The sequence below is a fragment of the Argiope bruennichi genome, chromosome X1 (assembly GCF_947563725.1).
Source record: "Argiope bruennichi chromosome X1, qqArgBrue1.1, whole genome shotgun sequence".
NCBI lineage: Eukaryota > Metazoa > Arthropoda > Arachnida > Araneae > Araneidae > Argiope > Argiope bruennichi.
This window is the reverse complement of record NC_079162.1, coordinates 57,563,543-57,576,803: the sequence shown is the minus strand read 5'-3', so window position 1 is coordinate 57,576,803 and position 13,261 is coordinate 57,563,543. Positions and strand designations below refer to the sequence as shown.

Genomic DNA, 13,261 nt, shown 5'->3' with positions numbered 1-13,261 from the left:
GAAAATAAAATAAAAAATGAAATTATAGATGACGCAAGACAAATATTCCTATAAATGGCAAATACAACCTCTAAAAATAATTGTTTTCGCAAGATAAATATCAATCAGAATAATAAATACCCTCTTGGAGTAATAAAAGAAAGTTGAAACTTGAAAGAACTTTTCCACTTAGATAATCTAGAGGCCCAAGAAACTAAATATATAAAAAGAACTGTTATAAAGCTGAACTACATATTCTGAGATATTTCCTAGGATTTACGAAAGTGTGAAATTAAATTATTTATTGGATAACTTCTTAATTAGCACTAATGTCTCCTTTATGAAGAAGTAAAATATAAAATTGAATTCATTCCAGTCTTATTCTAAAGGTTTTAATTTCGTAAACGTTTTAAAGCATTTTTAAGTAAAATATTTATTTGCATTCATATTTAGTAGCTGCGAATAAATATTGAATCTTAATTTTGAACTCAAAACATTTTAATGCACAAATAATTTATTTTGTGGCCGAAACACTGCCCATCCTTATTAGAATAGATTTAGTGTTGAGAAGATACAAAGGAAACACTATTTACTACCAGTGACACAAAAGTAACCATTATTAATGCATCTGCCATATACAATTTCTTGTTAGAAAAAATGCAAAAATTTAAAGCTGTCAGTAAATAGTCTTAAAACATGTGCACTAGCGATAATCCACAGCATAGTAGAATTATTCATAAGAAGGATTTAATTTCATATATGATTAAGCGTAGGGGTAGTTTATCTGCTTAAATGTAATTCTGGTTCAGAGGAGATTTAATAACAGCAAGTTCCAAACGAAATTGGGATCGATTTCTCAAATAACGCTAGATATATCTGCTTTCCATCATGTCTAACTTTATAATTTGGCTAATATTTCTGCTACACGCACATGAATATTTAGACAGTCATGTTGCAAATATATTCATTATATTATACAAATTAATCCAAATTAACTAAGGTGTTTAGTCACCTTCTGCCAAATAATAAACGCTGGTTCACTACAGAATTTTGTATACATATTCTTCCCACTACACGATTTCGATTTCAGAAGAAAGTTCCGGAGAGGACAAAATGGACAACAATATTGTTTCAATATTGTAATGGTAACGCACTGTATATAGAATATAAAACAGAATCGTAGAGTTATCCTACAGTAGATATAGTTCATATTTCCGAGGACAAGGACAAGTACTGAATTTCTATAATTTTTATTTTTATAAAGTTTCTTCAAAGAATATTCTTTTAGTAGAAAAATGTGAAGTTACTTAATTGCATGTGTATTATTATTGTGCAATTGCAGTTTTATTAATGAATTGCATGTGCAAGTTTTTCAGGACTCTCACTGCCAGTTGATTTAAATTCCTACACAAATTAAACTGTTTTCAAAAAATATAATGTAACAAGCACAGTCATTCCATGGGATAGTTTTAGAATGAAGGTGTCAGTCAGAACAAGTCAGTTGTCAGAAGAATTTATTTGTTGAAATGCTTTGAGCGCGGCAGGTACAAAGTTATTTTTCTGTAAAAGTTTCACGAGTAAATTCGGTCTAAGAACAATTAGTGTCATATTCACTAAAATCTTTGTCTATGAGAAAACGTTGCCTCTATTTTTTATACAGGGAAAAGAAGTCAAATACTTTTTTGTTTCAGTAAATTACTTACAGGTCACAGCCATGATCCTAGTATCGAACAAAATATTACCTACTTTTTCCTCCGAAATCCATACAACACACTCAGAAAAATATAAGTGAGGTATTTTATTGGGATCTAGCCTACATTTTTTGTATGGGGAGAGACTGAACACTTATTTAACTTACATCACCCTGTAAACATAAAATACAAAGCATATCTTCAAACAAACACAGAAATAAAATTGACTCCATTACATGTTATTCCAACCTTATTTGCTGAAAAATGTTATCATTTACATGTGCATTAAAAACAAGTGAATTTAGAAATTGGAATATATTGAGTATTTAATATTCGTTTAAGAAATAAGTACTTACATATCACTTTCAGTTTCAGTGAAGGAATACCACTCTTAAACTGAGTTCCATGAAACTTTCTCAGAGTACTTCTACAGCTAACGACTGTAGTTTTATGTTGTCTTGCTGCTGAAAGAAATAACCTTTGAAATCATAGAAGGAAAGGTAAAATGCCTTTTCTTCTTCACTTTAATTACCAGGATAGTCTTGTTATACGGTATATAATAAAATAAATTCTTATTTATATAACATGAACAAAAAATATCAGTCAAACAACTAAATATGCCCCTTGTTTTATTTCGCTGGATAATAATTTCATCGAAATAGACTTAAAAATATTCATTCAAGTAAAAAGGTAGATTCTTTTATCTTTAATATTTTCTATTATTCTGTTTTCGATTTACAATTTATTAATAGAAAAGACATGGAAACTCAAAATTTCTATTTTTAAATTCATTACCAGGTGGCGCTGATGGGCACCAATGACAGTAGCTATATATAATCTAGCTGCTGAAAGAAAAATATTATTTTAAATCAGCATTGGGAAAAAAATATTCCAATGTTTATTTTTTCAATTATTACTAATTAGCAAACAACGCTTGTTATAATTTATGTAATGAAATAAATTTTTATTTGCAGAATTTGAACAAAAAAAAAAAAAATACCTATCGACCTACAAAATATTACGATTGTTTCAATTCGTTAGATAATAATTTCGACGAAAGAGGGTGTTAAATTATTCATTAAAACACTATTCCAAAGTAGATTCTTTTATATCAATTACTTTCTACTTTTCTGTTTTTAATCTATAATTCAGTAAAAGAAATGCCACGGAATCTTATAATTAGTACTTTTTTTCCTTCAAATTCACTGCCATATGGCGCTGACTGTGCAGAATCAAAACTCAGTTATATGAATTAATTGTTAGATGAATTCTCAAAACATTAAAATAGTATATTTTTATTCAGAACACACATGTGTTAAAAATTCAGTATTTTAGCACATAGAGAAGTTAATTAAAAATCGATAGAGAAATTCAATATATATAAATAAGAAACACTAGTTACATAAATACATTTGAAATGAACTCAAACTATACATGAACATTCAAGAGCTAACTACTAATTAAGCTTACGTTAAAACAAAACAAGCTTCGCAAACAAAGTATATATTCAAATATGACTGGGATTTCCAAATTCAACCATCATAGCACTAGATAATATTTTAACTTCATCTATCAAATTTTTTTGTCCATCATCTTCCAACTAAGCGATATTAAAGACAAAAAGAAGTACATAAATAAAATTTATGTCATTGGCTATTTAATAATGTTAAATTACAACTTATTTTTCGTTTTTACGTTCCCTAAAAATGCATGTCAGATAAAAAGATTTTCATTACACTTCTGATAAAAATTTCATTATATGAAACTAATCTTCGTTGAAAGAAAGAAAAATGTAAGTTTAAAATCAATAGAGACCCATGCAAGTTTTTCTCCTATTTTTTTTTAGTCAGATTATATTGTAATATGTGCAGTTCCCGAGATACACTGTAAAGTTAAAAAGGTCTTGCAGTTAAAAATTTCTTTTTTCTAACAATTCTAATATTTCTCGAGACCATACATTGCATTGCCGAAATTTTGGATTCGAACCACTGAATTCACAAGATGTCTGAACTGAAATGGAAATGATATAATATTATATTCAAACGTATTCTGAAATAGCCACAATGAGACTGACTACACATTAAACGCTTTCTCTTGAATGGATGGTAATGTAATATACTACCTGATGAGTTCGCTCTCCCTATAAAAGAGGGTTTATGTTAGCTTTAATAAAATTTTGATAAATTTAAATTGGAGAATCAATCTGCGGTATCCTATATTTTTAATCAATTTAGAAAAACTGCTAAGTAAGGAAAAATAAAGTAGAAGTAACAATCATCATACATATCAAGTACGAAAGTGTTCCTCTTGTACATATGACTGAGAAAACATTTACCATTGGATTCCTTCTGTTATCTCTTTTCTCAAACAGAATAGCATGAAAATATGCGATTGCCGTATTAGCCTCAACTGTATAAGAAACGGGAATTTCTTTAAGGAAAACAAAATCTATAGCTCAGAATCATCGTAGCAACGAAGACAGGAAAATTAATAACAAAAGTCGCTGTTGAAATAAAGTCTTAAAATTAATTCACACTATTTGTGACACTATATTTAATTAGCTATTATTTCTGTTACAAGCACACACACATTTAAATAGACAAGATGGAAATATTTTCTTTATATTACATAGATTAATAGAAATTAAATAAGGTGTTTAGGCTCGATCTCTCAAAATAAATAAGCTCTTTAACTGCCAAATATTTTACACATATTCCTCGGAGTACGCTGCTTCAATTACAAAAAGAAAAAAATCCATGCTAGCACAAAATACACAACAATATTGTAATGCCATTGTGTTGCATTCCAAATATCAAATAGAATCTTGGAAATATCGTAAAATATCTTAGCTAAAAAGAAACAGTTCATGCTTTGGACGACAACGAGATAAGTTACGTCGCACAATTAGTATATTTCAATTTTGTAAATTACGGTTGAAAATATTTGTGAGAAAATGTGAAGTTGACACACTGCACATAGCCGATGGCCCTTATCCACTTATCGGCTAAAATATAAGCTATTATTTTCCTCCTAAATTCGAACCACACACTGCAGAGAGTATGTTTAAAATATTTTGTTGCGAGCTAACCTATATTTTATAAATGGGAAGATCCTTTACACCTTCTTCATAATTTATATTACCCTGTAAATATAAAATACAAAACACATCTTCAAACAACACAAAAATAAAAATGACTACATTGTATGACACTCCAATATAATTTGCAGAAAAAAAAATATCATACGTGTACATCATTAAGAAATGAATTTGGAAATTTGCAATGCATTGAATTTTTAACATCCTCTAACCAAATGAGTACTTGTCGTTCTCAGATTTCGAGAAGTAATACCACTGTTAAACTCATTTCCATCAAACTTCCACTGAATACTATTATATCTAATGACCATAACTGTATGTAATCTGGCTGCTTAAAAAATTTATCTTTTAATTTAACAATTTTAAGGTAAAATGCCTTTTCTTGTTCACTTTAATTAGCAGGCTAATCTTGTTATACAGTATATAATAAAATAAATTCTTATTTATATAATTTCAAAAAAAAAAATCAGTCAAACCAATGAATATGACGCTTGTTATTTCGTTGGATTATATATTCAACGAAAGAGACTTAAAAATATTCATTCAAATAATACTAAAACGTGGATTCTTTTATCATAATTATTATCTACTTTTCTGTTTTCAATTTATAATTCATTATTAGAAAACCTATGGTAAATAAAAATTAGTATTTTTTCCACTTCACTACCATGTGGCATTTTTGGATGCTCATAATTATAGATATATGTGATCTTGCTTCTGAAAGAAAAATAACATTTTAGATAAGCACTGGGGAAGAAAAAATGATTTTTTTTTGTTTTTATCATTCATTACTAATTAGCAAACAACCTGTGTTATATGGTATGTAATAAAATAAATTCTCATTTGCATAACGAACAAAAATATCTATCGACCTCCTTAAATGTAGATAGCTTTAATTCTTTGGATAATAAATTCATCGAAAGAGGCTGTAAAATGGATCATCAAAATAGTATTAAAAATAAATTCTTTTATATTAAATACTTTCCACTTATCTATTTTTAATTTATAATACTTTAAAAGAAATGCCATAAAATCTTGAAATTCGTATATTTTACATATTCACTACCAGGTGGCGCTGCAGTGCAGAATCATTTCTCACCTGTATGAATTGATTAACTGTTCGATGAATTTTCATTATATTTAAATAGTGTATTTTTATTCAGTACAAACATGTGTTAAAAATTCAGTATTTTAGCAAGTCAAGAAGTAAATGAAGAATCGATAGCAAAATTCAATATATATAAAAAGAAAAACGAGTTACATAAAAGTGTTTGAAGTGAACTCAAGCTATGCATTAACATCCTACCGCTAACAACTTATGAAGCTTACATTAAAAGAAAACACGGTTTATGAACAAAGAATATATTCAAATATTACTGTAATTTCCCACGTTATAATATTAGATAATATTGAAACCTCATCTATTGAAATATAGCCCATTTTCTAAGTAAGTGATATGAAAGACAAATAGAAGAGCATAAATAAGCCTTCTATCAATAAAAATTTAATTATAAAATAAAATACTTCTAATTTTTCTTTTTCATGTTCCCTAAAAATTTATCTCAGATAAAACGGCTTTTATTAAATTTATGATGAATGTTTCCTTATATGGAACTGCCATCTTCGTTGAAAAAATATGAAACTTAAAATCAATAAAAACCCATGTAAGTTTTTTCCTTTTTATTATTATTATTATTATTCAGACTATTATGATGCAGTTCCCGATATACACTGGAAAGTCAAAAACATCTTGCAGTTCAAAGTTAATTTAACCATAAATATATATCGCATTGCGAAACCACCGAATTCATCAGAGGTTTGAATTGCAACGGATATGATAAAATATTTGACTCAAAAGTTTCCTGACATAGGAACAGTCTCAGTGTCAGACAGACTACACATTAGACATTTTTCCTTGAATGGATGGTAATATAATATGACACCTAATCACTTTGCTCTCCCTATAAAATAAAGGTTTTGGTAGCATTTATAAAATTTTGATGAAATTAAATTGGAGAATCATTTTGTGGCACCACATATTTACAATCACTTTAATAAAATTGTTAATTAAAGAACAATAAAATAGATAATATCAATCTTCATAGATGTCCAGATACGAAAGTATTACTGTTGTAGATACTACAGGCAAAGCATTTAAAGTTGGTTTCCTTATGTTACTTGGTTTTCCAGGTAGAATACATTAAAATAAATGAAAGTAGATATAGAATCAACTGTATGGGAAATGAGATTTTCTGTAAGGAAAACAATCTCTATAGTTCAAAATCGCCATGACAACGAAGTCAGGTAAATAAGGCTATTTCTTCATCTGCCCGTGTTCTTTAAAAGTAATTCATACTTTTAGTAGTTTTCTGAATGATAATTACTGTAAATGTAATAAATTCCATTTAGTAAATTTGCATCCCTAATTACTGTAGAACGTTATACCTAAGAGCAATATAAAAGTTACTTAAATAATTTTATTAAACATGCATAGATTTTAAATACTATATTTAAAATTTTTCCAAATAACATTTTTTTTTATTGGCAAACTATATATATTGTATATTGGCAAACTATACGTAACAAGTAAGCACAGCAAGAAATCTAGGAACAAAAGTTAGGAACAATAGCCTGTTAATGCATGTCTGTTTACTTCAATTTCCTTTATCATTTTCTCAAGCGTTTATATGATTTTCAGTTACAATAATAATTTTTTTTTAATTTTTAGTTTGTGGCTACGATTGAGATAAATGACTAACATATCCTAATGTTAACTCATCAGATTGTTTTTGCTATATTCCTGGCCACTATATAATAAAAAAGAAGAAGGAAGCGTTTTAGGATTTCAGGGTGAAATTGCTTATTGCATATTTTTGTATAAGAGCAAGACAAGCCTTAGCGAGTACAGAATACTTGTGTCTATTTGTATAGAAGAAATTAATTAACTGGCTTGAATATACAAGATGTGGAATACCGATAGCTTGGAAAGAACCTTAAATATCTACTGATGGATGCTATTTTTGTACGCTCAATTTAAAAGATTTCAGTATTAATTTAAAAAAAAGGAAACGTATGATCTTAACTTTATGTGATATAGCGCCTGTCCTATCATAGGCATCGTGTTTAATTCCCTCCACTCGTTAATTTCAGTGAAGTCCATATCTTCACTACAATTTCAAAATTCAATACAAATCTGGAAAACGGAAATTTTATTGAATCACGAGAAAATAGTCTGAAAGCAATATCATTGCAATATGTTTTATTCGTTATATTACTACATTATGTCATTACATAAATTTTTCATAAGGATCCTTTGTTGTGATATAGTAATTAAAATGGATGGAAGATATATTCATTAGTTAAGACGCTTAAATGATACGATTTATTCTCTTTTAGCATTTTTTAAACAAGCAACAATTTAGAAGGAAGGATTCCTTGGTAAAGACCCTATCTGAATATCAGATCTGAAGCTATTTTCGAGATAACATGTGAAAACTTTATTTTTTAGAGCATTTTATGAAAGAAATTAATTCCCTGAAGTCGTACATTCTGAACAAAACAAAAATTTCCATCTAACGCTTCCAAAAAACTGCAAAACTTGCAAATCGAATCTTTAGAATAAATTTTATTTTAAAAAGCGAAGTATAGTACAGAAAAATAATTTTCAAAAGTAAAGTGAAAGCATTCTACTGCTTTTTTTTAATCTTATTCCGTTGCATTACAAGTTCCAGAAAAAAATGTATTACAACGAATTTTATTTGAGATATCTTTAAAAAAATACATTTTTTTTCATTTTTCAATTTTATTAAAATATTGTATGTTTATTAGACATAAATCATTTATAAACCCGTGTACTTGACATCTCAAGCTTAAAATCACCTTTGAATACTGAAGAAAAGTCAAAATAAGAACACTTATAAATTTTAATATTACTACTTTTTCTAAAAATTTCTTGAACATAAATGTCTAAGGTTTACCTGAAGGATTAAAGTATTCATTCCGTCTCCAGCCATGGAAGGAGACTTACGCAGCGAGAGCAGATGCTCAAGCAATGCGTCAATGATTAGCAATGTATCAATGTATAGCAATACCACCGACTATAATAGAGAGACAGCCTCTATATTCTATAAACATTGTATGTTATCTGATCGCACAAAACGAAAATTAGAAAGATTCATCATTGAAGTTGAAAAAGTAGTAAAACAGTCTGGACACTACGCTTCTGCAGAAGCACGAAGAGTAGGAAATAAAAACTTGGATTTGCTCCGACAAAAACGGGATGCCGAATCAAAAGCTTTGGAAAAACTAGACCCCTGCACACTCCTACACTGCACCATTCACCCCGACCATAAACAAAACATCTGCCAGCGGATACAAAGACACACTGAAAGCAAAAAAATATCTACAGGAAACTATTGAATCCTTCGACATGACCCTACAACAGATGCCTGAGGACAACCAGGATCATACAAAGCAATACCTAGATGACCTCAACAAGCAGAAGGAACTTAAATTACAATTGGAATATATAGAGGAAGAGCTTGAAGTTTTAAATCCCTGCCCAGTAAATAACTGCAATTTACACACAATTACAGATGAAAATAATATTATGGAAATAGAACAACCCTTCCAGACGGCAGACAAAAAACATACGGCAAAAAGAAGGAGATCAATAGAAAGCACTGCAATAGAAACAACCAATAAATTTCAAATTTTTGAAAACGAAGCCCAGCAGCCAAAGACAGAATCTCCCCCTATACATCTAAAATTGACAGATGACTACAACTTAATTTTACAAGAAATATGTAGGAAATATCCAGACACTGAAAATCAACTTTCCAACGGATACATCAAAATACTAACTGCCTCTGAGAAGGACAGACTTGGTGTCATAGAAATCCTCAACAATAAGAAAAAAGAATACATCTTATCAGAAGACCCCTCCAATAGACCCATCAAAATAATCATCAAGGGACTGACAGGAAATAAAGACAAGGAGGAAATCAAAAAAGAATTAGAAGAGCTTAATTACAACATTGGACGCATCTCGCAATTAAGAAATTTCAGAACCCAGACCTTCCATCCCATCTTCTTAGTTGAAATCAAGAAAACTGGAAACTACAAAGATATCTACAATCTTAGAAATCTATCATACATGAGAATTAAGATCGAGTCCTACCGGAAACCACCCAAAGCCCCGATGTGTTTCAGATGCTCAGGCTTCTTCCATAGCTCACGAAATTGCTGATGTAAGCCGCGCTGCATTAAATGTAATGGAGAGCACACTACAGCAGAATGCAACATTAAGGAAAAAATCCCTGAACCGACATGCATTAACTGCAAAGAAAAAGGACACCTGGCTTCGTGGAAGGGGTGCCCTGCTTACCCGTCCACAACACCAGCTATTAGACCCAGAAAATCATATGCTGAGACACTCAGAAAAGGAGCTCAGGAAGGAAATCCCAGCCCTAATTCAGAAATAGTGAGAAGAAATCAAGACCCTCAACCCATCCCTACACCTCGAAAACAGAACGCGGAGCCTATTTTGATAGTAAATGAAGAATTCCCCTCCCTCCAAGAAACCATGGAATTACTAAGAGAACTTAGAGATATATTCAAAGAATTCCCCAAATTAATGGAAGCAGCCAAACTCGCAAGAAAAACTAATAGTAAAGAAGAGAAAAAGATGATTATCCTCAACGCCCTGATCGATTAAGTCCCTCCAAAAGTTAAGACATTCCTCTGCAATAACCCTACATCCTGATTGGACGCCCACGAACAATAGCTTATCCCACACTGAACCCAGCAAACCTTCCTGCATCACCTTCTCCCACTCCCCTGACAACTACCTTCCTATTGGTTGGGACTTCACACCCTCTCTCCCACACCTGCTAGGCGACGATTTCTTCGGAGGACTCTGCTCATTCCACTCTTCTCTCTAGACCCATGCTGACGACACCTCGACCAGTTCTAAAATGCAGCTCACCATCTACACTCAAAGTTAAGGGCTTTCTATGACGCCAGACTTTGTATTAACAAGGATCATGGAGATAGCCTTGCTACTCAAGGCGAGTGCTCCGGATAACTCTACCATTCTTAGAAGATTAAAGTATCTGAGAGGTATCTCTTTATTGAAAAGAGTAATGTTAATTACTCTTGGTTTTAATAACAAAAGTTTCATATTATGTAACATGGTAAATTTTTAATATAAAACTTTTTATACCATTCGATTTTAAAAGACTAGAGCTGCAGAAAAATTATGAATAAATGAAGAAATTTTTTTTTGAAAATTCTCCATTCGACACCAGGTGTCGCGCGATCTTATGCCAGCTTCGTATGTTTATATTTTATAGCAAAGCTGAAAAGTATTAACAAATCAAAATATTAAAACATTCTGCCTTTTCCAAACAAAAACGTACCATTTTACTAAATTATTAGGATGGAAAAAAGTTTTTCTTTAATATTTATATGCAAGATCCGAAACTAAATCATTAGTTTTTATGATGGAAGCAATGTTCCTACCTTCGATAACTCACGTCTAATAGACTAAACACTTCTGCAAATTCTAGATGCTATTGATTCACTCTTTTCAACCATATTAACTTCATAAAAATTAAAATTTCAATTTTTTCATTGAAATATTATAATTTCTTACAATTAGCTTAGATTTGTTTGAAAGAAATAAAGGAAAAATAAAAATGCACCAAATTGTAATTTATAGAATGAGTCGAATACTTAGTTGCAAAGTAACACTGATTTATTTTTAGTTACCTAAGATTAATCTATTGGTCACTCCTGTGTAATTGATGTACTGAAAAAGAACGCGCGTCTGCGCATATTTTCCATCGTCTAGCACTGTTCAAATTAATGAATAGAGTATTAAATTTTAAATAAAGAAGGATTTTTTTTCTAGATGTAGAAGTTGATCATAATCATTCGGCTGTAAAATGATCTGAAATCATTATATAGTCTTGTCATTTTGAAAGCAAGTGTTAAGAATAAAATTGAATATCTAAATATATATCATCTATTGATACGTAGTTTCAGTGATTGTCTTTTTCTTTTTTGTCTTACCAAATTCTAATTTGTCTTCGTATGTGAAAATGCTATAATATAAAAAAGGTAAACAAAAACAATTCATAGATCTTTTTTACGTAATGAAGATATTCCAGATAATAATGCTAATTCACGTAACAGAAATAGAAAAATAAACACAATTATCAAAACAATTATAGCACAGAAGTACTAAGTTCCATTAATGATAGTACCATGAGAAACCAATTATTAGAGAAATACGTTGAAAAATATTTAATATCTAGAAGAATAAAAATAATTCTAAAGAGAAATTTACAAAAAATGCTAATCGAAATAGATCTATCAGGCTTTTGAATATTAAAAACGATTATTTACTAATATGAATTTCATCAGTAACTTAACTACGCAGACGATTAACTAAATCTTCCTTATATAGTATTTTTAGGTCCAAAAATAAAATAATATTTGTCCTATGAAATCACATTTTTTTAAATTTCCTTTGCAGTACCATTACACGTGCTTTAGATATTTTAGGAGGAGCTTCATTTAAAACATTGAATTTACATACAAATTCATAGTATATTTCAGATATTTGTTGCTGTTGGAATTTTATGCTGTCTCATAATTAATCATAATATATTGTTATCTACAAAAATTTCAACGAATAAAATAAGTTTTATGGAAGAAATAATTTTGAGAAAATGGAAAGAGCTATTTCAGATACAATTAAGTTACAAGCATTTTTTTAATACATTCCGTCAACCAAAATCAGTTTTACATTTACCAGAAAAAAATATATATAAATTTATGATTGTAGTTAGGATGGATATGAATGTTACGTATTGCCTACACAAGACTACACGACATAATAGAAACAAAGTAACGGTAGAAGACATTAATGAGAGACCTATTCTCACTGGTGATGCTATTCCATTTTTCCAAAGAGAAATTTCAGCGTCTCCTGGAGAAAAGTCTCTATAATGAATGAAAAGAATTTATATACATATTTAAATTGTCTTTTTTTCCCTTAAAGTGAAATTTGCTTTCTTTCCTAAGAGGATTTTCAACTTTTGCAAAAACTTCTTTGTATACTATTATACAGTAGCAATCTTGTCAAAAGTTATTTAGAAATAAACAGACAATACAATTCAAAAGATATTATAACTTTTCTCACTTAAAATTTCCTCCAAGTTATATTATGTCAATAACGTAGTGTGCCAAAATCCAAAAGTCTCTACTTGGAGTGGATATTCTCTGAACTTTTAACCAGTTTTGTATTATAAGGAAGTTTCGTTGCTTCATATGGTTTCAATGACAATTTCCAAGGAAACAAAATTCGAATGTGATAAAGCTCTAATATTTTATGACGAAAAGAAAACAAAAATTGAAATTATAGACGACGCAAGACAAATATTCCTGTAAATGGCAAAAGAAACCTCTAAAAATAATTCTATTTGCA

The 13,261-nt window shown here is 29.7% G+C and overlaps 1 protein-coding gene across 1 annotated transcript in view; it reads right to left on the bottom strand.

Annotated features, from left to right (window-relative positions):
• Window positions 1-9,198, bottom strand: part of LOC129959236 (uncharacterized) — a 28,905-nt gene extending 19,707 nt beyond the window's left edge. Inside the window, exons 1-2 of the mRNA XM_056072059.1 lie at window positions 9,174-9,198; window positions 2,027-2,134 (exon numbers count right to left, since the gene is read on the bottom strand). Of these exons, the coding sequence (XP_055928034.1) occupies window positions 2,027-2,134; window positions 9,174-9,198 (133 nt within the window). The remainder of the gene's footprint in view (window positions 1-2,026; window positions 2,135-9,173) is intronic.
• Between the last annotated feature and the right edge of the window lie 4,063 nt (window positions 9,199-13,261).